The sequence below is a fragment of the Tinamus guttatus genome, unplaced genomic scaffold, assembly GCF_059628265.1.
Source record: "Tinamus guttatus ecotype Peru unplaced genomic scaffold, ASM5962826v1 Tinamus_guttatus_pri_ptg000033l, whole genome shotgun sequence".
Classification (NCBI taxonomy): Eukaryota; Metazoa; Chordata; class Aves; order Tinamiformes; family Tinamidae; genus Tinamus; species Tinamus guttatus.
This window is the reverse complement of record NW_028288567.1, coordinates 5967994-5992309: the sequence shown is the minus strand read 5'-3', so window position 1 is coordinate 5992309 and position 24316 is coordinate 5967994. Positions and strand designations below refer to the sequence as shown.

At 41.8% G+C, this 24316-nt stretch overlaps 1 protein-coding gene across 1 annotated transcript in view; it reads left to right on the top strand.

Annotated features, from left to right (window-relative positions):
- The window catches only part of SPTBN1 (spectrin beta, non-erythrocytic 1), a 91583-nt gene extending 70748 nt beyond the window's left edge, over window positions 1-20835 (top strand). Inside the window, exons 23-35 of the mRNA XM_010218203.2 lie at window positions 840-970; window positions 2317-2521; window positions 2671-3045; window positions 5263-5507; window positions 5889-6027; window positions 7088-7172; window positions 7941-8137; window positions 9455-9567; window positions 10262-10325; window positions 15434-15672; window positions 16858-17031; window positions 18978-19020; window positions 19396-20835. Coding sequence (XP_010216505.2) covers window positions 840-970; window positions 2317-2521; window positions 2671-3045; window positions 5263-5507; window positions 5889-6027; window positions 7088-7172; window positions 7941-8137; window positions 9455-9567; window positions 10262-10325; window positions 15434-15672; window positions 16858-17031; window positions 18978-19020; window positions 19396-19611 — 2226 coding nt within the window. The 3' untranslated portion in view covers window positions 19612-20835. The remainder of the gene's footprint in view (window positions 1-839; window positions 971-2316; window positions 2522-2670; window positions 3046-5262; window positions 5508-5888; window positions 6028-7087; window positions 7173-7940; window positions 8138-9454; window positions 9568-10261; window positions 10326-15433; window positions 15673-16857; window positions 17032-18977; window positions 19021-19395) is intronic.
- The last annotated feature ends 3481 nt before the right edge of the window (window positions 20836-24316 follow it).

Sequence of the window (24316 nt, the reverse complement as noted above, 5' to 3'; positions counted from 1 at the left end):
CCTGCTTTTACTCCGAGCATGGTGAAATCTGAACAATCCATACCACAGACTACTTTAACTCCTTTCTTACCAGTACAGTGTCACAAGGAGATCTTAGTGTACTCTCTCTTATTTATTATTTGCTTTAAATGCAGTGTTGGATAAAATAAAACTCATCTTTGTCTCAACACCACTCATTCCGTAGGTTTCCAATCTTCAATTAACAGAGATTTGTGGGGTTTTTTTTTAATATAGCTAAGAAATGTGAGAGTAAAGGAGTATTAATACTCAACTATTGAACAGTTGAATCCTGAGCATCCTGAAGAATATTTTAATGAGAAGGCTTGTTGGCAATTTCAAGTAACATTGAGAATACCAAGAGTTCACATCAGGATATTTTCCAGGCAATTTTGTGGAGAATCCTTTGGCATGTGCTCCTTAGGATTTCTTGTCTCTGGTGCAGACTGTAATTGAAAGGCCAGACAAGCAACGTGCCTAAAACTGCTCCATTTTTCTGAGCCCTACACAATCACCAGTGTTGTGTAAACATACAAAGAGCTTCATAGAACGGGAAACCCAACGTGCTCAGTACACACTGATGTCATTTTGTTCGGCGTCCCGGAGGAATTTTGCATTCACACTTTCACTCGTCATTTTGCTTTCTGTGCAGACCATTTACCATAAAGGCAACTATTTATATACCATTGCTAGAACAATTTGTCTTCGAGTTGTACTTGAGAGCACTTCCTTATAAATTTTTCTAGCTACTGATCTTTCTTTACACACCAAGATGAACTTGCTATTTTGAGTCTTTCTCTGGACTGGGGGAACTGAGCTGTTATTTGTTGTCACTGTTACAGGATGAGCAGAGTGCAGTGTCCATGTTGAAGAAACACCAGATTTTGGAACAGGCAGTGGAGGACTATGCTGAGACTGTGCACCAGCTTTCAAAGACCAGCAGAACTTTGGTGGCAGATAATCACCCAGAAAGGTATTAACTCTTGTGTTTAATGGGATCGTGGTTTCTTGCAGTCGTTCAGTTGCTTCACAGGCTGGTTCTGACACACAAAGACCAGTAAGAAGCTCGGAAGAGCCTATGGGGCAAGCTGAGGTCAGCCTCATTCAGCTTGATATGCATGTTGGACCATCCTCTTTAGGCCAGGGACAAGATCTTAGGAGAACCAGATGCTGAGTGGAGTTTTCTGTCCTGAAAAGGGTCAGTTTGTGCAGCTGCTGCATTTTGGATACTACTGGGCACCTTTGTTAACTAGCTGGTGTACGCTGTATATAGGCTAGCAGCATCAGGCTTGCCAGCTCCATTGAACCTCACAGGGGTACAGCAGTCCTGAGAGACAAGAAGCCATATGCAGCCTACTTCATGTCAGCCAGCTTCACATCCAGACCATAGATTTAGCCATTTATTCTTCCTTCTCTTAGAGGAGTGGTTCCCAAGATCTGTCTCTTTTCTTTAAAGTTCCAGTAGAATAGGATCTTTTAATCTGAAATTTTAAATGTAGGCACACTAATATCTTCTTACTGGTTGATTTATGTTAACTTTCCTAAGTAGCTTTCCCAGTGAGAGTACTCAGGAAGCTTAAGAGCTCTTTTGCTGTGAGAGCTGCAGCTAAGCAAACTGAATTCTCCAATGGCTTTGACTTCAAGGCTATTGTGACTATGAGGTTGACTTGTTTGACTGTTATGCCTTGGCTGAGGATAGCAATATCATAAGAAAGTTGCTCTCCTCCTCTGGTAGAAGGTTGCATGTTACTTAACGCAAAAGCACTCTCTTGTGGTCATTGTAATTTCTGATGAGAATGGATTTCTTGGCTCCTGACTGAGTCCTGGAATAAAATAATCTTTACATGGCAGAGGGAAGGCAATGGGAAAGGTTTATATGGCTCAGAGGAAAAATAAGCAAAAGATATAGCAAGTAGACAAATTAATCGCTTCTGGAGATACTAAGCGTTAGGACTCAGCCCTATAAGAAACCTACCAATGCTTCTGAACTTTGAAGCAGAATTTAAATGCAAATAACCACTACTTGCCTCAGCAGTTTAGATCCTGCCTCTCTTCACGGGAAAGACTCTGGTGTGATCTGTTGTCAAACAGAGAGTTTGGTTTGCAGCTTCATTTTCTCACTTTCCAGCTTGTGCAGTCAGTTGTGGCAGCAAAGGATTGGTCCCAGGGTGTTTGAGACAGATTCCTGTACCAGCAGGCGTACTCATGCTGTGGATTAAATATCCTACTGGTGATTTTTGTTCCCTACATTTTTTTTTTCCTCTTTACTTTTATTATTTGTAAAAGACAGCGAGGGCTCAAAGCTCTTTGTTTTTCCAGCGAGCGCATCAGCATGCGCCAGTCCAAGGTGGATAAGCTGTATGCAGGCCTGAAGGATCTAGCCGAAGAGAGAAGGGGCAAGCTGGATGAAAGACACAGGCTCTTCCAGCTGAACCGTGAGGTGGACGACTTGGAGCAGTGGATTGCTGAGAGAGAGGTGGTGGCAGGATCTCATGAGCTAGGCCAGGATTATGAACATGTAACGGTAAGTTCCTTGGATATGGTGCCAGGCTGACGTACCTCTCCTGGGTGCTGCACAGACATTAGCACGTGGTTAATATGAGATATGCTGCCTTGCAGAGTTTTCTTGGATGGCTTTGTAACTGTGTCGTTGCCTGTTTCTTTGTGTTTCAGATGCTGCAGGAGCGATTCCGAGAATTTGCCCGAGACACTGGAAACATTGGCCAGGAGCGCGTCGACACCGTTAACCACATGGCCGACGAGCTCATCAACTCGGGCCACTCCGACGCTGCCACCATCGCGGAGTGGAAGGACGGTCTGAACGAGGCCTGGGCCGACCTCCTGGAGCTCATTGACACCAGAACACAGATTCTGGCAGCCTCTTATGAACTGCACAAGTTTTACCATGATGCCAAGGAAATCTTAGGACGTATTCAAGACAAACATAAGAAACTGCCTGAGGAGCTTGGTAGAGACCAGAACACAGTGGAAACACTACAGAGAATGCACACAACATTCGAGCATGATATCCAGGCCCTCGGCACCCAGGTGTGTAGCAAACCCCGACAAAGGCAAGCAGTGCTGTGTGTGGATGTAGGAGTCTGTTGCAGAGCTTCTGCTGCTCTTGCCTCCCCTGTGGCTGGAAGGTAGAGTGCTGCCAGTGGCTTTTCCAAGCATATTCCTGCAGGAATAACTTCATATGGACCGTTTTCTTAACCTGTTTTTCTGCTTCTCTGTCATTGTATAGGTCCATTAGTTTCCCTAATACAGATTTCTAGAAATTTTCTAGGTTTCTTCTCCACACAGATAATTGTCTGTTGAACATAATCCCATCTCCTGGCCTTGGCTGAAGAAGAAATCAGAAAGGCAGAGGACTTCATATTGATTTGTGATAAAGCAGAAGGCTGTGATGTCTCCCGGCAGTCTTAGGCTGTGCCCTTGCAGCGTTCCTGCTGTGTGGTCAGGAACAGAGATGAATGGAGAGGCATGAGGGTAACGCAGTCTGGCCCTCAGAGGACCTTTTCCTAACTGCCTCAGGCAGTAGTGCTAGGAATATGCTGTGTGGCTAAGATGGCTGGAAAATAGCTTACATGCAAAGAGAAAGATTTATTTGACTTAATGTAGTTTCTCTTTAAGCGGCATCTGAAAGACATTGAACAGATATTAAATCTGTCAAGAATTTTTAGAATAGAGCAGAGCTAGCAAGGAATATGGCTTTCAGATTTTTCTCATTGTAACATAGTTCTGGAGCAAAGTTGATACTAAACATGCTGAGTCACCTTAGATTTGGCTGCTCCCTATGCCACATGGTCCGTGCTGTGAACGTGAGACACGTGGGGCTAACCTGTCCCATGGGAGAACAGCTATTCCAAATGATACTTGGGGCACAGGGGCAAAAGTCAAGGATTCTTAGGCTGGTAAAAAAAGTTCTCCCGACAGGCAGGCTTTTAAAATTTCTTTTTTCTACTGTCTGAGAGGCAAAGGAAATAAGGAAATCTGTGAATTTTTGTAGAGTCTTTCTGATTTCAATACAAATTTGGCCTTTCCAACTTAAATATGACTCTTTTTTATGATGATGCCTAGCAGCAGTCTGAAGAGATTTCAACTGCATAGGCCAGGCTAAGATTTTTAGAAGCAGCCAAGTTTGATCTGATTCTGATTCTTCTGAGGCCAAGGATTGTTGAATGGAAGATAGAGAGGACAGTGCTCCAGCTGTCAGCACACACGCAGCACCTGGGGGACTCTAACCCAAAAGACATTATTTGGCTGCCAAAATGAGAACTTTAAAAGGGAAGAAGTTGCTCAAGGAACGTAGGTGTTTTGATTGCTCACATTTATCCCAGTAGGCCAGAACAGATTGCCTTTATGGCCAAGTTGCCTGCCAGGTCTGGAGTTTGTTGCAGTTTACATAGTTGCTTACAATAGAGGAAAGGGGTCTTAACAACCGTTTGATGTGGGAGTGGTTTGTTTCCAACAGCTGTAGATTAGGTGCATAAAATGGGAGACATTTCCAAAACACCAATCCTAATCTCTCAAAAAAAGTTTAGTGATTATAATCAAGACCTAAATGAAAGAACACATAGTCATAGTGTAGAATTAGGGCTAAGCAGCTGGGTTAGGTTTGGGGTGAAACAGAGAAGTGCCAGGATGGAGCAGCATGAGAATGGCGTGATTCCTGTGCTTGTAGCTCAAACACTGTGTTTAATTTGGTATTGAGACTTTTTCATGTTTGTTTTTGACAATGAGGTAGGGCCAATAGAGCTAATAGAATGATTCCTGGCTTGAAAAATACATGAAATGCATTTGATTTCCCAAGAGCGTTAAGAGGTTTTTAATAGCAGAATGATCTTGAATTTCCGAATTCTCTACTACTTGAAGTAATTATCTATATTTTTGAAAAATCATCTCTGTGCCAGTGGTGTTAATGTAGGAGCTGTTTGATGGCATCCTGACACTTGTGTGTGAGGAGAGAAATTTGATGATCAAAATGGTCCCCCTTTGCCCTGAAATTTAGCAGTCGCTTTGTATTGGCACGCAGTTCTACACCAGGGTTCGGCAGTGGCAAATCTGAGTGTTTTTTTTTGAGGCCTGTTGACCCAACAGTCTTCTCCAAAAAACATTCTGGCTTAATAGCAGAACAGTATCCACAGACTAAATATATTTGTAGTGACTTCAGATGGTGAGTTAGCAGCTAAAATGTTCTCACATCTGTAGCTCAAAAGTATCCAAATTCTAACGTATCTCTCTGTCATAAAAACCCACCAGGTGAGACAGCTGCAGGAAGATGCTGCACGCCTGCAGGCAGCCTATGCTGGAGACAAAGCTGATGATATCCAGAAGAGGGAAAATGAGGTCTTGGAAGCGTGGAAGGCGCTGCTGGATGCCTGCGAGGGCCGCAGGGTGAGACTCGTGGACACGGGAGACAAGTTCCGCTTCTTCAGCATGGTTCGGGACCTCATGCTTTGGATGGAGGATGTTATCCGCCAGATAGAAGCCCAAGAGAAGCCAAGGTAACGTGAAGTCTTGCTTCTAAATTGGATGATAGTCAGTTGAGCCATATTTGTAAAATTCAGTCTTATTGAGCTGCAGGTTCGAAGAGAGGCTGGCAAAATGCTTGTGTATGTGGTTGCCTAGCAGAGACCTTGCTCTGCTGAATTACTGCATTGTAGAATTTCCGTCAAGGAGACAAGTCCTGTGCATTTGCTTATTTGACCTCTTCTTTGGACCAAATGGCACCATTCTTAAAGAAAGGCTTCTAGCAGTCTTGCTTCCTGGCCTATAAAGACAGTTTATGTATTAAATTCAGCATCATACAGCTCTGGGTTAGACTAAAAATGTAACAGCTCTTATGTCTGGAATCATGTTTCTGAACTATGGTTCTCCCATTTCAGGGATGTTTCATCTGTTGAACTACTGATGAACAATCACCAGGGTATCAAAGCAGAGATTGATGCCAGAAACGACAGCTTTACTACCTGCATTGAGCTTGGCAAATCTCTTCTGGCAAGGAAACACTATGCATCAGAAGAGGTAAGTATGCTTACTGACTGGATAACAACTGCAGTGCACCTGGGCTGTAGGATTTTTTTTTTTTTCTAGCAAGGGAAGGTTGCGTTGAGTAATCTACTGGCTAATAAGCTGCTCATTTAGAAAGACGTGTCACTTTAGGGACTGTTATGTTGATTTGCTGTTGTGAAATTGGTGGATAATTTAACTATGTTCACCAAGTAGTTCACATTGTGGGCAGCAGAGATGTGACACTGAGATTTAAAGTATGTTTCTCAGTCCACAAAACACAAAAGAAGCAGTTGTATTAGTTCTGCAGAGAGGAAGCACTGGGATGTATAGATGTGTTTGAAAAGGTGGTGACTTTGAGCAAAGGGGGAGGAAAATCATGAGGCAGCCTGAATTTTGTAGAGGGCGGCTGGAGTGCTATGGAGCAGCCTGCATGGGGCAGGAGCAGCAGTTTTGCCTTTCTGTAAGTGCAGAACATATGAAGAGAAAATGTATCCTACTGCTGAAGGCCTTGGTTTATTTTGTGATCCGTCTAGGCCCAAAGACAGAGGCTCAGCCCTGTTTCCTTCTTACCTTCCTTTGGTGGAGAGAGAACAGGCAGAGTCCGTTAGGATATTGTCTTAAGATACTGTCTTAAGATACACGGAATAAACTGGGACTTCTGGTGGCATATCAGTGGTGTTAGCACAGGTAGCTGCAGGCTTGTAGGAACAATCATGGGCAGAGAATTGTGAATTATCTTCTAAACAAAGAGTGGAAGTTATAATACATATTGCATCAGTTAGATTTGTGTGGCAAAATTGAATCCTGTCCAGCATCCTCTTTTTATCAAATAATGTTGGTGCTGCAGTTCTTAACAAAGACTTTATGCTTATGCAAATGTGATATTTTAAAGCAAATGTCATTTATCTGCACTTTGCAAGGAAAGCAGCTGTATTCATATTTAAGTTACTTCCTGCAATCTTGCACAATGTGTCCTGTCAGTAAATGCCATGGTAAGAGCTTACGTGGTGCGGAGGGGCGATGGGCTGCCTGATGCTTACATAACAGTCCTGCATTCTCCTCTTAAATCCAGATCAAGGAAAAGCTGCTGCAGTTGACAGAGAAAAGGAAAGAAATGATTGACAAATGGGAAGACAGATGGGAGTGGCTAAGACTGAGTAAGGATGTCTTTGCATTTCTCTTGGCAGGGGCACATCTGACTGCCTCTTCACTGTACCTTCATGACCACTGGAAAAGTCTACAGCAGTTTACGTTTAGTATTAACATTGCTTGAAAATGTGTTTGCACTGTACTGACTGTAAAATTCATGTCTACTAGTTGTAAAATGATGGACTAGTAATGTGAAAAAAACTACACCAAATGCCTTATTCTACATGATGAGAATTCAAAAGAGTTTCTGTTCATTTCTCTGAGACAAGACTTGGAGCTGAGCTGGGTGAAGTGGATGGGCAGCGTTGGGCAGGTGTCACATTCCAACTCTGTTCCTACAGAGCATAGAGTAACAAAAAATACAGAGAAGTACCACCCTGTTATCTGTTGGCATGTACCATTCCTGTACTATCTAGGAGGCCAGAAGGTTGATAACATAGTTAACTGCCAAAAAAAGAAAAACCTTTAAAACACTGCAACCTTCTTGGAGTCTCACACCAGAAGGGAATTCCCAGTTCTGTCTAACAAGGTGTTAGATACAGCCAGGGTCATGTTCAGCAGCATCCTTGTAACTCTAGTTAAGGACTGAAGCTGACTGAAGTCAGTTGTGGGTGTTTAATTGGATTCCTGAGCTTACAACAGCTTTTGACAGTGCAGTAGCTGAAAAAATATAATTTTCTTCCCTCAGCTGTGTTTAAGCAAACTCAGAAGATGCCTGATGGCACGCTGTCCTTCTCGGTATTAGTGATGCTGATGTCTGTGTATTCTTTGCATAGTTTTGGAGGTGCATCAGTTTTCAAGAGATGCTAGTGTGGCTGAGGCCTGGCTGCTGGGACAGGAACCCTACCTCTCCAGTCGTGAGATAGGTCAAAGTGTTGATGAAGTGGAGAAGTTAATTAAGCGGCACGAAGCCTTTGAGAAATCTGCAGCTACCTGGGATGAGAGATTTGCAGCGCTGGAAAGACTGACCACGGTGAGTGCTGTGAGCAAAAAGAAACCCTTTCCTGGCCATCCCCCTTGATTTTGTTGCCTACGAGCTATTAATAATAACTGCCAGCACCACGAGCCTAATCTCCATTTGTTGATCCTTCAGAGCGTCAATCTGGGCCAATCACTCAAGGTCTAAAGCTTCACATTCCCAACAATATTGAAACCTTCTCAAGCTCATTTGAGCTTACAAACCAGTAGACAGTGCTCAAGTAATAAATAAACTCAGTGGCCAACAGGAGCTGTCTCAGGTCGAGAGAGCAAATTGAGGACCTGGAGTAGCCCTCTCTGCTCCAGCCCTCTGATGTACAAGTTGTACTGCAAAGAAGGAAGAGGGATTCTGCACAAAGAAGATCCAGATCCAAACACTTGGGAAGATTTGCAGTTAAAAGATGGACAGTGTGAAGAGAAGCTGGTGGGGGGAAGCTTAACAAAAATGTTTTATGTGTTTTGACTGCTCCATTTCCATTTCTCCACTCATTTCCATTCCATTCCCCTAGGAATATATGATAAGCCAAAAAATAAATCACTTTAAGCACAGCTGCAACCTTCAGTACTGTCAGTAATTAATGCTTTGGAGAACATATTACCATCTTTGCAGAATAATTTTATTTTAGACACTGTAAATTGAAATGATTTGCTTTTTCACACAAACTGATTGTCACAGCTGCAGATGAAGTCAATTGGAGTTTCTCAGCATCTTTGAAAATCAGGCTGGTTTTACTTAGATGGTTAATTTTAGCTATTCAGATGTGAAACTTTTTGTTTCTATCATCTATGTTAAGCAAGCAAACAGGAAGACATCACTTTTCAATATTTTAATAGCTTTGGATGCTTTTGTTTTGTTTGTTTTAATTCAGTAATTTAGAATAGAAATGTGGACAATGAATCCAAGACATTCCATTCCGTTAGGTGTTACAGGGTGTGATACTGTATACTGAGAATCTCATTCTCTGGAGATATTCAAGACCCGCTTGGACTCAGTCCTGTGCCATATGCTCTAGGTGACCCTGCGTGTGCAGGGGGGTTGGACTGGATGATCTCTAGAGGTTCCTTCCAACCTTAACGATTCTATGATGCCTTTGCTGGCAAATTCAGTATAACACTTTGCATAATCAATACTTTTAAAAGCTCATGCCTTCAAATTTTATTGTGATAAACTTTAATTTCAGTAATGTTTCAGAAAAACATACTGAAAAACGTACTGAATTATTTTCCTTTTTTAGAAAAAATCACTAAAAATAAGAGAGGGGGAGGATGAGTTACAGTTCTTTAACATGCACAAAAATGTTGCATTTCCCAGCTGGAGCTACTGGAAGTACGTCGGCAGCAAGAGGAGGAGGAGCGGAAGAGGCAGCCCCCGACGCCGGAGCCGAGCCTGAAGGCAGCGGAGGACACAGACTCCCAGGAGCAGTGGTGAGCGCGCCACGGGGCAGCCGGTGTCCTGCCACACGGGGCTGCAGGCAGAGCCCTCGGCGTGAAGCTCGTTCAGAGGCAGGCTCTGGAGGCTGCATCTTTTGCCGTGGGAGCCTTTCTGGAAGACTCTGTGGGTGTCGCGTCCCAATCGTAGTTGATGGGACAGGACCTTTCACACAGGTCTGAGTTCACTGCCAAGTTTCATGCTTCAACTTTTCGTTACGGTGCAGTGTTATTGCTGCTGAGATTCGCCTGGCCCTACAGTAAGAATGCTGTCTTTACAGCTGGGTGTGCTGTGAGTTAAAATATCTGAAAAAATCTTAGATTGCCCTGAGCAATGAAAATCTGTTACAGATGTGCTTTAAGCAACATGCATAGAATGTTAGCATTTATAAAATTATTTATGTGATAGGAGAAGAGTAACTGTTGTAAAAGTTCTGTCTTGATCTCACTTAGCATTGGGTTTGTTCAGTTGGACTTTTCTTCATTGCAAACAGAAATCCGATAAAGGCAATACTTTATAGCAGTGTCAACAGAAGACTCAAAAGTCTTTTAAGAAGTCTTTTAAGAACTTTGATTTCTGAGGTGTGCAAAATTCAGTAGGAAAATCTCATTTGGGAGTGAAGGAGATGGGGGGGGGGGTACCTTGCAAGAATTTATTATAATTTCTTTACTTTTTCATCTCTCCCAACAGGGATGGGACAAAAGGAGAACAGGTTTCCCAAAATGGTTTGCCATCAGACCAGGAATCTCCACGGGTTAGTTACCGCTCCCAAACCTACCAAAACTACAAAAACTTTATTAGCAGACGGACAGCCAATGACCGATCCTAGTCTGGACTGTGACATTACAGAATCATTTGCAACTAAAGACATCTTTGTTCAGTATGGTTTACTGGTACTGGCTTAATCTTTTGCTTTCAGATTTCCCTGCTGCTTTTCTCTTCCTTCCCATCAGTTGACTTTTATTTAATTAGTAGCCCTTATTTGAATCTACCCACGGACCCTCAGTTGCTTTAAGGTGACACATTTATTTCATGTTATTTACTGTGAGTTTTTCATGTCGCTAATAGTGTTAAGATTTTCCAGCTAAACCGTCCTTTATATGAGTAATTGAGATTTAATGAGATTACATCCTAATGAAGAAGAGCACTAGAATCTGACAGGTATGACGCATCGAGTTATACTAACAGGTTTCAGCACGGCAACATTATTAAATCAGCTGCATTAGCAAGCGAGTTATGTGCAAGGCCAAGGATAATACATGCAAGGGAGCTCGGCAGGAAAGGCTCTGCGGGAGGGGAGAGTTACAATTTTGAAAAAACAAAAGCCTTAAGGTTAGTTGTATAACATTCCATGCAGAATGGACTCATGGACAGCGGATAAAAATAAACATGAAGTAAAACATTAAAAATCAGCAACTAGATTTGTCTTGAAATCGAGGCAACGAAGAGTTGCAGTCTTGCTGCATAGCTGTTTTTGGGGCCCCATTTTTCCTTGGTCTTGTCTAATTTACACGACAGTGATTCCACTGACTGGCACTGGCGATGTAGGGGGATAAACGAGAATAGGGTGTGGGCCCTCATGGAGAAGTTGTGATGCTTTTCTTTAAAAACAAAATAAAACACATTGGTCTGAAGTCCTAGCTCTTTATTTATATAGATGTAGGCTGAATCATCTGTGCCTTATTCATTCCTTCTTGCTAGGGGATGTCCCAGTGCAGTCTGTGTGCATGCCAATAATCCTAAATGTGCAGCCATAAAAATACCAGTAAATATGTACATATATATTTAAAACAAAGTGGTTGAAAAATGGTTTGTCTCTCCATTACCTTCCTGAAAAGCCTACTTGTTTCAGTTAAAACTTAGGGGGATGAGAAAAACAGTCTTCTTTCTTATGTTTCTAGAATTCAGTCTCTGAGATCATAGAAAACTGCAGGAAGGGCTTCTGACAGACTCAGCTTAGTGGATCCTAAGAGCTCTTACCATTATTGCAGAGGAAGTGCTGGTCCCTGCCTACAACTCTGGGGAGAAATGCTCTTCTAGCAGAAAGTTGACTTTCAAGTAGCCCATCCCAGTTATGTTTGGGTCTGCACATGGCTCTGTCAATGTGTAGGATGTTGAGTAGTTTTGTGTTTTACTTTCTTTAAATAAAGCATTTCAGTTCAGCTTTAATATTAAATGATTAAAAGAGCTGACCGTTGTACCTTCTCATGTTTATGAAATTGTGTGTAGTGATGGCAAGGAATGTGAGGTGGCCTGCAGGGCATCTCAGGTCATCATCATCATATTGGCTACCACAGCTTTATTCATCACGTTTGCTTCATTTTTTATTTCATTACCATGATACATGCTCATTTTCGTGTTAATCTTCACCATCTTCACTTCAGTCTTTTCATTAGAGCTTTTTAGCCCACAGTTTATTGAACCTTTTGTTGCAAAGCATCAGTTGTGCACAGATGTACCATTTCTGGGTTGAGGAGAGGAATATGCCACCGTTGGTTAGAATGTAGATTTCTGAAGACTAGCTGAGCAGCATGATCAAATTGGTCTGTATTGGCTATGTATGTAAAGTGAGAAAAGTGATTGAAAAGATTTGCTTCAGTTATCGTGCTTTTACTATAACTTGTCTTGCCACTTCATGATGCTTTTTTTTTCTTTTGTCAGGAAAACAACATATAGCTTCATAATGCTTTTAAATTTCTCTGTAAAATTCTGCAAATGATCTGGTGACTACCTACACCAGTGTTGGGTCTCAGTGCCTTTGAATATGACGATTGTCAAAGCAATATAGCTGTAGCTTTAGACTTCACAATCTGGGAAGCCTTCAGATGTATTTTGGCTAAAGAATAATATGTAAAAGAAATTTATATAGATATACTTTTTAATTTTTACTAGTAGACATGTATAAAAATTCTGCTTTTATGATTAGAAAAGTGAATGCAGCCCATTATTTCAGGCTCTAGAATTTTAAGTACAGGCTATGGTTCTGGCTTAACCTATTACGATGGTGCTTATGCCAGAACAATATGTAGACATTTATTTGCATTTGAAAAAGGCACATATGTCTCTATTATTTAAGTTGTGGGGCAGAGACTTAAGTTGATGAACTGAATATAATGTTGCTTCAAGCACTATGAAAATCCAAGGGATGTTTCCAGTGGTTGTCACCAGCTGTCTTGTTGCATGTTATAGCCCTGATTTAAATACCTCAAGATAGTCTCTAGCCACTAAAGCACTTGCAACTAATCTCTCAGTCACAATTAAGAGAAGTGTATTCATGTACATGATAACTGTTTTGTTGTAACCGTGCAGTTTGCTATTAATGTTCGTCTTCTGTTGTGTTGTCTCCGCATGCCCAACGCATGCTTCCATTAAAGTTTATTTAGCTCTTGTTTTTCTCTATTTTCATGACACATTCTTTGCATACTTGTTTACAATTCAGATTTATTTTGCTTATTTTCTGTTAACTGTAGATAACATGAAAAGGAAATAAACCATTAAAGAGCTTCCAAAAAGGTTTTCATAGCTCTTTTGCAATCAGTAGCATTTTAAGTAAGGGTTATGGGTCGGACTGTGATTAAAATTGGCAGTTATCATGTAAAACCACAGGGTTGCAGATTGCAGGGCTGACTTACATTTCTATTTCCCATAAAAATATGTTAACTAGCTGTGCAGTGGCTGTTTGGAAACTTGCCTGTTTTACTTTGGATTGTTGGTTATGGTATCTCAAAATCTGTAATATTTTCACCTTTTCCTGTGTGTTAGTACAGAAAACATGTTCCTTTCAGCATTTGTTTAGCTAATGAGCAGTTCTGGGCAGTTCACAGATAAAGTAGTTGCTGTTAGTTACTGTGGTCTGTGGCACATGCAGGCTATGTGCATCTCCAGTAGTTCGTTACTGCTGTTCACAAAGGTGTTAGGAACGTGGCTGAGGTTCAGTAGTTAGTCAGTCACTGGACAAAAGACTATGGCAAAGGGCTCTCCTCTTTCCTGACCACGCAGCGTTGGCTGCCAGTGACCAGCACCTGCCGATGACCAATTAACTGAGCATTCCTTGCTGGATCGCTGTTCGTTTCTTTCACTACCTATGTTGCAGTAGCTGTGCTGGCCGTGGTTGGATGGTGCCAGCTTCTTCTGTTTATTCCTCCCCACCTCCCACCATAACATGTTGCTTTATTTTGACATGTATATAGAAAGAGTGGCTTACATTTACCCTAATTTTGAGGAAGCTGTGCCATTGATTTTGGCTATAGTTGGACAACACTAGATCTAAGGTCTATAGTGCAGGGTAGCTGTTCTCATTTTATTCTTCTGATAAGCTAGGCTACATGTTGTTAGGGACAGAGTACAATAGATAAAATATGTCTGAAATGGAATGTGAGCTGTGATTCTTCCCCTGTTTTAGTGGTGTAGTGTCTACTCTGGAGGTGCAGGTTGCTTAAAGGCAGTTAACCAACCCTTCCCATATTCGTAGCAAGTTGACACTTAGATCAGTCTATGTCGATGCATGAGGTACGAAGGTGTGAGGTAAAATAATGTGTATCTATCTGGCAGGTATAAGAAGTTCTAGCAAATGGTGGCAAAATTTAGTTTGTTGCATAATAATTTGGCTGCTTCTGAACTGTCCGGGCCATGTGCAGAAGTGGGGATGTCTAATTATTGTGCCATTTACAAATACCTGCTTGTCTGCATAAAACAGGCCAGAATGTTTGTAATCTACTAGAGCATTAGCAGCACTAAGCTTTAGTAACTTGCTAATAATCATAATAATACACACTGGTTGGGTAACTCCTGAGCTGCTACCAATGGCTCTACATGTCAAAGTCATGGTACAGGAAAAAAAAAAAAAAAAAAAAAAAAACTGGGACCAAGCTGCATTTCCAAAGTTTATAGCCATTAGGATTCCAATTTAAATGATTTTTGGATGAATGGCTCCTGAAGACGACGACAGCTTGACCAGTGAGAGCTGCTGGAAACATGGCTGCTCTCTAGGCTATCTCGATCACAGTGCGCCAGGCAACGCGATCAACAAAGCAAGTGATGGGCAAGGCCTTGGTTCTGTCTTTGTTTGGGGGTAAATAGCTGTGTGACGTTGTGTGACTGTGGTGGTTTTCAGTTCCTTTAACACACATCCAATCCACCTAATAATGCCAGCCTGGAAAAGACCTTGATGAATTGACCCGTGACCTCATTCCCCTCTCTTTAAGATCCGATATCCTAACTGGGATGGTGGAGATGAAATGCATGGTGTAATCTTTCTAATTTCTGCATGTTTTGATTTTGTTGTGTCACTAGGGGAATGGGGAAAGCAGGAAAGGAGCTTTTACAGAAACAAACTGTGCAAATCTCTGTAAATGCTCCTGGGCGATTTTGACATATTTTTTCTACTGACTGGTAGCTAATACTTTTCTATAGACATTTCGTAGAACAGTAATGTCATAAACATATTTAAGGTGGCTGATGTGTATAACTTCCACTGTTCCTCTTAGCTTTGCAGAAAGTGTGATTGTTACTGTTCTAAACATCAGAGCGCTTAGCAACAGAATTGAATGCTCTCATTTTAGGAACAACCATGTATAAAAATATGAATTGACTAGCAGAACAAAGCACAGTAAAATTCACACTGATGTTTAGTTGTTCTTATTTTCCTGACTCTCCACCTATAAAATCGGTACTAATCCATTCATACCTTCTAATTTCCTTGGCCTCATGTGTCTCCATGGAGTGTAAGAAAGATCTTACTGGCCTATGTGATTTTCCAGGCAAAGTTTATACACAGCCACGTTGTGCAGGGGAACAGGTGAAGTGTAAGATATCTCCGTGTTGCAAGACTTCTAGCTTAACATTTTTCCCCGCTGTTCCTAGATGGCAGAAACTGTGGAAACAAATGAAATGGTCAATGGAGCTGCAGAACAGAGGACAAGTTCAAAAGAGTCCAGCCCTGTGCCCTCTCCAACGGCAGACCGCAAAGCCAAGACTGCCATTCAGGCCCAGACTGCTGCCACGCTACCAGCCAAAACACAGGAGATCCCTTCAGCTCAGATGGAGGGCTTCTTGCACCGTAAGCATGAGTGGGAGACACACAGCAAGAAAGCCTCAAGCAGGTAAGAAGCAATGCTCCATGCAGGTCATTGCATTTTGTCATCAGCTTCTCACAGCTTCTAAAGACCTGTCAAGCTCGTGATTCTCTTGTTCTATGAACTGTAGCAAATGGTTGAGTAAAGCTCTTTGATGAAGTTGAAAGCTAAATACACACAGCAGAAGCAGCAGTACTAGTAGCCATATTTGCAAGATGGAAACTGAGGCACAAGCATTTCACGTGATCAGTTTGTGGCAGCAATGAGATTTGATGCCAAATCTCTCAAGTTTTACATTGCCACAAGAAAAGAAAAATGCGTAGGTTTGAGAATAGAAATGCCCATATTCTTCTGACGTCTTGTGTTTGCACATCAACACTTTCCACCTACACTCTAATCTGTTCAGAAGAGAAAAGCGGGTGAAGATGATTTTGTGCTGTACTTGATTTGAGGACCCAATCCTGCAGGAAAGTCTTAGGCCGAAAGTTCTGTCTGCTCTGAAAAATCAGGCTGTGGTCCTTCATGAACAGGAAGCGCTCATGAAGCCACCTACACGCCTTGGCTGAAAAGGCAAGTGTCAGCTAGATAAGCAGGGAGCTGCACTAACACCTGAGGAATTTGGTGGCCACTGAGGTACCCGCTGGAGCTGGGCGGTAGGAGTGCTGAGCATGATGATACCAGCGGGACTCTTCTGCAGCTACAGAACTCTGGGGCAGCGACCCAGCAGCAGCCAGCCCTACTAGTATCTAGGGCATTCTTTCTGGCAAGTGCTGTTCCTCGTGGCTCTGTCAGGGAATAGGCTAGCAGATGTCACTAGGAGCATTTATGACAATAAAGGATTTCACAGGCAATCCATTTCTAATCTGGCAACACAATGCAAAATCCTACAATAAAGCATGGTCATTAAAAGGTCAAGCTGTCTCTGTCAAGTGTGTGAGCTGCCTGGACTGCCAGGCAGTACTCCCAGTGGGAAGCTGTGCTAATGTGGTGTCACAGGGCTCTGGAAATCACTGTTCCCTTTGGCTCCAAGGCCATATTTTGTCTTGCTTTTATGAGTGGGCTGCAGTTTGCGGGAGAGTTAATGCTGTATTCATATCTTAAGAATGCACCAGTCTCCATTATTTTCCATAAATCGCTGTGTTTAATTTATGCTGTTCTGCAAGTAAGAGCATTAGACTCACACATACTCCTCTTGTTTTCCATGTCTTGAAGATCATGGCATAATGTCTATTGTGTCATAAACAACCAAGAGATGGGCTTCTACAAGGACTCAAAAGCTGCTGCCTCTGGCATTCCCTACCACAACGAGATTCCTGTCAGCTTGAAAGAAGCAGTTTGTGAAGTAGCAGTCGATTATAAAAAGAAAAAGCATGTGTTCAAGCTAAGGTAAGCCTCGTGAAACATCCTGCCATTAGTAAAAGTTTCTGGTGGGTATTTTCACTCCCTCACAGCTGTGTAAATTCATGGGCAGGATCCAGTCCAGCAACTAATCAAACAAATTAGCTGCAGTATCTGCTTTTCTAAACAGGGTCTTCCCAGCAGTGAAACATGGCACATTTATTAGATATAGCAATCACAACACAGAATTAAAATAATCAGTGTACTGGAACAAGACTAGAAGCATATGCCTAAAATTAGAAGCCTGTGTGTAAAAATGCTGAGCTTACCAGCAGCTCCCACAGAAATTAACTGAAAAGAATTGAATGCTCCTGGCTCTGCTCTTTTAAAAATCAAACCTCTTGTTTAATTGTTTCTCCATGGACTTTGGAGACTACTAACAACATCTATCACGTGTTCAGGTCTAGAACATGTAGTTACAGAGCGTTTCATTGTGGAGTGTATGAAGCACTTGTTGTTCAAAGGTCAAAAAAAAAAAAACCAAAGACGGGGAAGGGTGAGCGGGAGGGCAGGTTCCTTCCAGGATTTTGTGTTTGTTTTCCTGCTCTATCTTTTAGTGCCAGCGATTACAAAGTATTTCATTACTGCACAGCTTCTAGGTGCCTCTGTCAAAAGAGATGCTCTAATCTGATAAACTAAGGTGTTTCAAGATTCTTTGCTTTTTGTAAGTTGCTTTTGATACAAGAACCCTCTAAAGAGGGCAAATGCAGGGAATGCATTTACCTTATTTGAAGACAAGTCTGCAGCTAGGTGATTCATCCTCTGTAGTATTTTAGACATTTCTGAATTGGTAATGCAAGGAGAAGCTCTTTGAAATATGAAGTTATACAGAATAATCAATTGCCCTTTCTTTCACAGTACCCAGTCCCCTGTACCAAGCCCTGAGTGACTGCGCATAGCGTATTTTCTTGTTCTCATCAGGAGAGCCCCCAGAGACAGCAGCATCTCCTCATGGCAAATCTGCCTCCCCATGCTGAGGAAAGGTGTGCTGTTGAGAGGCTCCTTTTTGCAGAGGTAGAGGTCTCTACAGATCCCACATGTAGGCAAATCTCCCACAAAGAAGTCTAGTTGTTGTGAGGGTACACTGGAAGGATTTTCTTCTATTTTGTGAAATAAGAAAGCGAGGCGTAATTATATTCTTGCAACTGTCTCTCTTCATCTTCTGCATTATAATACTTCATGTCATCTCTAAACAGATGTCAAAATGCTTTCCTTTGGAGGGACAGCATGGGGAAGCCATGCCTGCAACACAACTTCTGCTGACTCTGCTTTCCACCTTGTTCAGATGCCTGTTTTGTTGTTATTTAGAATCATAGAATCACAGAATGCTTAAGGTTGGAAGGGACCTCTAGAGGTCATCTAGTCCAACCCCCCAGCACACGCAGGATCAAATTTAGTCTTTTCTTACTAATTTCCATCTTCATACAAATTGTTAAATGTGTCCCAGGTAAACCCCTCTGAGTAAAATCAGCACAAAAATAAAGCAGAGGGGAGACTCTGGTCTTAGGTGCATGAAGAGGCACCTACTCATGAATAATATACAGTATCTTGAATTGTCATCACTTCAGTTACTGCAACAGGTCAGCTGCAGAATTGTGTCAGGTTTCTGCAAAAGCTGTCAAAACTCTGCACACACACACTCTGCAGCGTGTGCTGACTTACTGGAAGACAGCCACTACCATATGCAAGGATATAGAAATACACACACACACACATATATATATGTATCATAAGCAAGACTAGGATATATACTGTGTGCATGGCTGTGTCCAAATGAGGATATGCGAAACCAGAACATCAGCTGTTGATGGGATATGTTTGTTTATGTCCTGATATTATGACTTTCTCAGGGGCTTCCACGTAGTTTAACATGCAGCAGGGGAAGCAGTGTGGTTATAACGAAGCTAAATTTGCGATGCTTGTTTTCATTGCAGGTTGACTGATGGCAACGAGTACCTCTTCCAAGCCAAAGACGACGTAAGTTTGGGTTTCCCATTGTCTGAGCAATAGTTGTGCTGCTATATGATGGGAGAAACAAAACTGCTTAGATGCTAGGGGTGCATTTATTTTAGTTTCCTTGTCTTCAGTCAGGTATAAGGTATAAGTGCATAACGTGTAGGCTCAGAAGCTCCTAGTGGCACCCGCAGGAGAGCAGGGCTTTTGGGGTGCAGCCTGTGACACTCACGTCCTGCAGGTAGCTAGCAGGAGGAGGGCAGGGTGAGGAGTTCCTGCGGTGTTCCCATTAATGTCCTGCTCGTATCCATTGCCCTTCCCTAACACTGAATGGGTGAGAGAGGGAGGGAGTGTGACCTTCGTATTGTAACTGCTGTCTGCCTTCGGTGCTTCTTGAAGGAGGAGATGAACACGTGGATTCAGGCCATCACATTAGCTATCTCTTCTGATAAAATCGAAGTGTCCCCAACCACGCAGAGCACTCCAGCCTCCAGCCGTGCCCAGACCCTGCCAGCCAGCGTCACAATAACCAGCGAGTCCAGTCCTGGCAAGCGGGAGAAAGACAAAGAGAAAGACAAGGAGAAAAGATTCAGCCTGTTCGGTAAAAAGAAGTGAACTCCATCTCCACACACTGCACTTCTCTGACCGTTCCAGTGGAAATCCAGCATGCGAGCTCAGAACCAATACGTTACTCTCTGTGCCTCATGTTCCTCAATGTGATTGACATTTTTTTATTTATAGAGCGTTTTAAAATTAAAAAAAAGCCAACAAAAAAAATCTAAAGTTACAAATGTATGAGGTGCATTGGGCAGCTTCTGTAGAAGAGGAAGGACCAGGTTTTGGGGTTTGTTTTTTTGTTTTTGTTTTTTTTTGTTTTTGTTTTTTTTAAAATGAAGTTAATGTAGATTAGATCTTAATATTTAAACTGTTCCTCAATTTTGTGAGGCTGTCTTGGAAAATAACCCACACCTAGTGCTATTGGTATGCAAGGCAGCGGTGCTTTCGAATCTACTGTGCACATCAAAGATCAATGTACAAATTTTCAAAAATGTTCACTTCCATTTAAGGTTGTTATGCTGAGTCTTGGCTAGTAGAGCCTCCCATTACAATTCTAACATTATGAAAATGATAGCATATTATCTTTGCTGTAACAGAATGCAGGTATGCATTAACTTACAGGCAAACCATTTATATCCTGGCATTGGTTATTAACCCAACCTGAAGCTTTTCCGCATCAAGTAAGACAGATGGTCTACCAGATGGATTAGCAGGCTGATACAGTTTTAAATAATCTGTAATTTCGAAAAAAAAATTTTTTTTGCTGAAATACATTATATTGTATGTTTCAGATAATTCTAGTACAAAGTATAATAAGACTAGATGTATAATAAACCCTTTAAAATCATTGATAAGTGTAAAAGTGGAACTGAAGCATTTACTGGAAAAAAAAGTAATGTTACTCAAATGGTTACTTGCTTGTCAGCTGCAGCACTGTGTGTTATAATTTTGCTACATTACCTTGCTATTTGATACCTAGTGTGCATTTCTCTGTCACTGTAACTATTGTAATGAAAAATTTTCATCTTACTGCACAATCAAAAATTACATTTAATAGGAATGAACTTTCAATGACTGGGCCTGTAGTCAAGAGTAGTACTGGAACTGGCTTTCAGTTGTATTGAACTGTACCTCTAGACTTTTACCCTATCTGTTAAATATATGCTATGTCATTAAATGCTTTTAAAACTACATATGCTGGTAAGTTTCTTATTCCGTTTCTGACCATGTCAAATCATAATTTTGAAACAGGATCAAAAATAAAGTTATTTTAAAATGTCATCTCTCCTGTGCACTGAAACTGATGTGTTTTCAAATGTAATTTCATTTTTTTGCGACACTTCGTATTGAAACAATTCTGTTTTCTTCATTCCCACTTTTCTCTGCCTTCACGTTCCCTTTGCTTTCTGCCTGCACTCCCCGTCCCTGCCAACCCTCATTAAATGCCAAAGAAAACAACAGAAAGGATGAGAGGAAAGGGATGAAATCAACTTTTTAAAAAATACTTAGATGTAGCTATGTTTTGTTGAAGTAAATCACGGAGAATCAATGGAGATAAGCCTAGGGCTTAGATGATTGAACCAGTTGGCCGAATATCTTACCTGGCTGAGGTAAACCATCCAGAAGAGTTTGGAGCAAATGAGCATTACTTTGAGTAAGCTATTTCTGCCACTTGCTACCTACCCTATAGTAATTTGCTCAATTGCTTAAGTCCTTGGTAACATCAGACAGTAACTGAAGTTTATTATTGTTGTCCTGCCAGATTTCATGTCTTTTTAATTATTTTTTTATTTTTAACATCAGATCTTTTTTAAAACCTAGATCCTGAGATACAGCCATCGTGAGATGTGGCAGACATCTAAGGCAGCTGGGGTGTTAAGTTCCTGCAGTGGGTTCAAAGCTCAGCTCCGAGCTAACATCTTTTCATAGCGTTCCTGGAAGTTGGGTGCCATTCAGGGAATCGTCTAAAGGAACAGCTCCAGGAAGCCCTAATAGGAACTAGAAGAGAAGCTTCTAAATCAGTGAAATAGGTGCCTATTTGAAAAATTGCTATACTTATTAAAATATATTCAAACATAGTTTTGGATGGAAGATAGATGCTGTGTAACTTGAAGTGTTTCCTGAACCCATGACCAATACCATGTCTTTATTCCTTTCAAGTGTATTACGTTCTCCAGGTTTTGTTGTTCTCTGAAGTTTTGGGTTATTAAAAAAATGAACATTTAAGCTCATGAGATTTTGCTCCTGTAGTGTTGCACTGTCCTAGTCTAATTATTAGTAAAACATGGGAAGGGGGTGGCACCACCAATCTGGTAAATTTTAATGCAGTATAAAAAGCCAAGGTTTCATGCTGATGAGAATAAGAAGCATTCTTCTTAGGTGATGATAATACAGCAGGAAGTCAATGGTTTACTACATTCGTGGCTTCCCTGAGGCTGTTACTCTGAGTGTTTCCACACAGCTGTCCTGACTACATTTCACGTGACAGAACAGTATTTTTCTTGTTTGTCTTGCCTCTTATTGCCAGTTGTTCCTGAAAGCTGCTTGAACAAAAGTCCTTTCAGCTTAGGAAGTGCTTGGAAGTTGCTGAGGAACAAGAGTGTGTTTTAACAAGCAATGCCCGGTCTCCCTGTCAGCCCACACGGGGTGTCCCTGCACGGCGCCCTTTCCCCACACAGCAAATTGGTGGGACTGGCAGGGAGATGGGCCACAGAGGAAGGGTCTCCCCTGCCAGGGCCCATTAGTCAGAAAAGACAAATTTTCATCTTTTAAAGCTTTTTCAGGAAGGTTCCCCACAGATGCTGTGGCCATTGCCCAGGAGAGGCCCCATTGTCTCCTTGACCAGCTAGTTTCAGAAAGGGAGGCTGTTTTGAACGGAGGAGGCAACACTGTTTCTCTCTTGGACTATGTGAACGGACTGTTGGAAAATCCTGGAGGAAGAAGACAAGACAGTAAGTACAGACGATGGAAATCGGGGCAGGTTGCCACTGTCACCAGTGGAGCTGTCACAGTGGCATAAGTCAGAAGGCAACGTAGTCACCTCCAAACATGGCGAGACCTCTCGCTGGGTGAAATGACAGCCCTCCTGGGTACCACACTAAAGAGAGGGGTTGGGGGTTTCCTAACACTGCATGGCAGATTCCTTGGCTAGTACATTTGTAAGATACCTCATTTTTAAGTCACTTAGGATTCTTCTGGAGGATGCATTAAAAAAGCAGCTATCACAGCTTTAAAAGGGAGAAACCATCATTTTCTAGTCAGGATAGTTTCTCCTTTTTTTTCTCTCTTGTTTAAAGCCTCAGATCGGATTCTAAGCTGAGCTTCAGTACACCTGGGCTGCTTTTTCCCTATCCTGACAAATTGAACTAAGTAGAACAAGAAAAAAGAAAGCCCAAAACACTCATTAACCGTGGGAATTAAGCATACGTTGGATGGAAGGAGCTTCTTTTAGGTTGATGAAAATCTCTTAATCCACCCATTATGCATAGAGAATCTGTTCTTTTGAAGCGATCCTTTCTGTATGAGGAAGATTAATGGTAGAGAAAGGCTTTTCTAACTCTTGGTGTCTGCTTGAGCTCTGTTCCTGTAAAACACTGTCTTGTTTTTTTCACTTGGATGCGTTTTCCTTATCACATTTATGATTGATGACTATACAAAGACTGGACTTCAAATATAGAAGACCTTTAGGCCTTATTACTCTTGTAAGAAACAGTCTTCAGGTATAATAAGATGTTGATGTTTATTTTTGAATCTTTTGATTTTCTACTTTGACCAATAGCAAGTAGCTAAGTAAATATAGTAACTTTAATCACAGAGAATTGGAACAAACTGTAGTTCCTTTCATTCCAAGAAAACCGAAGGTTCTCGGCCTCTTAGGACATCAGTCTGTGCTAAATGGCTTACACTGAGAATTGAATTTTTAGGAAAAAAAAAAAAAAGGCAGAAATCAGCCATTCTGGCTCAGCTGTAGAGCTCTACCTTGACAATTGCACTGGAAAACAGAGGCCCCATCCTGACAAACAGAGTCACTGGAGCTCTCACCACAGAAGCTTATAGGATCACTATGTTTGGGTGAGTTTGCTTTCCAGGGCCCTCGTGCCAAGAAGAAACTTTGGCTCATATCTTTTGAGGTGAAGCAGAACGTAACTCAGGGTGGAAAGCGCAGTATCCTCAGTGCAGCACATGGTAATATCAGGAGTTGATCTGTGCCCCAGCTATACACAGGCAGTCCCTAGTTTCTAAGCGAGGCAGGAATTGGGCTTCTCTAGTCTCTCTCCTTGTCTCAGGATAAACTTTGCAGGGGAAGACACCCAGACCCCTATGTCACCAGCTCCTCACACAACCAAGCAAAACAAGTTTATTTGCACACTAAGCTGATTTAGTCTTTGGGCTGAGGGAGAACATGGATATGTAAGGAATGGTAGTCTTCCTATTTTAATAACGGATGTTGGGATTAAGGCTGATGTATGTCTGGCTCCTGTCTGTTGGAGCCAGCCAGAAAGCTGGGCTGAAGATTTTAAGCATTTGACAATTGTGTTTGGATTATCCTAGATCTCACACCACCGTAATATATTGCCTGTGGTGCATTCATTTTGTTATTCATTTTACTTCTCCCCGAGTAGCCTAGGTTTGCAAGCTCATTAGTGACCTTGCCAGCAAATTCCAACCTTGATTTCATTAATCTTGGTGGCTCTCTTGTCCTACAGAGCTCTGGCAGAACTGAATTCTGCTTCTTGCTAGCACTTAGTATGTATGAACTCTA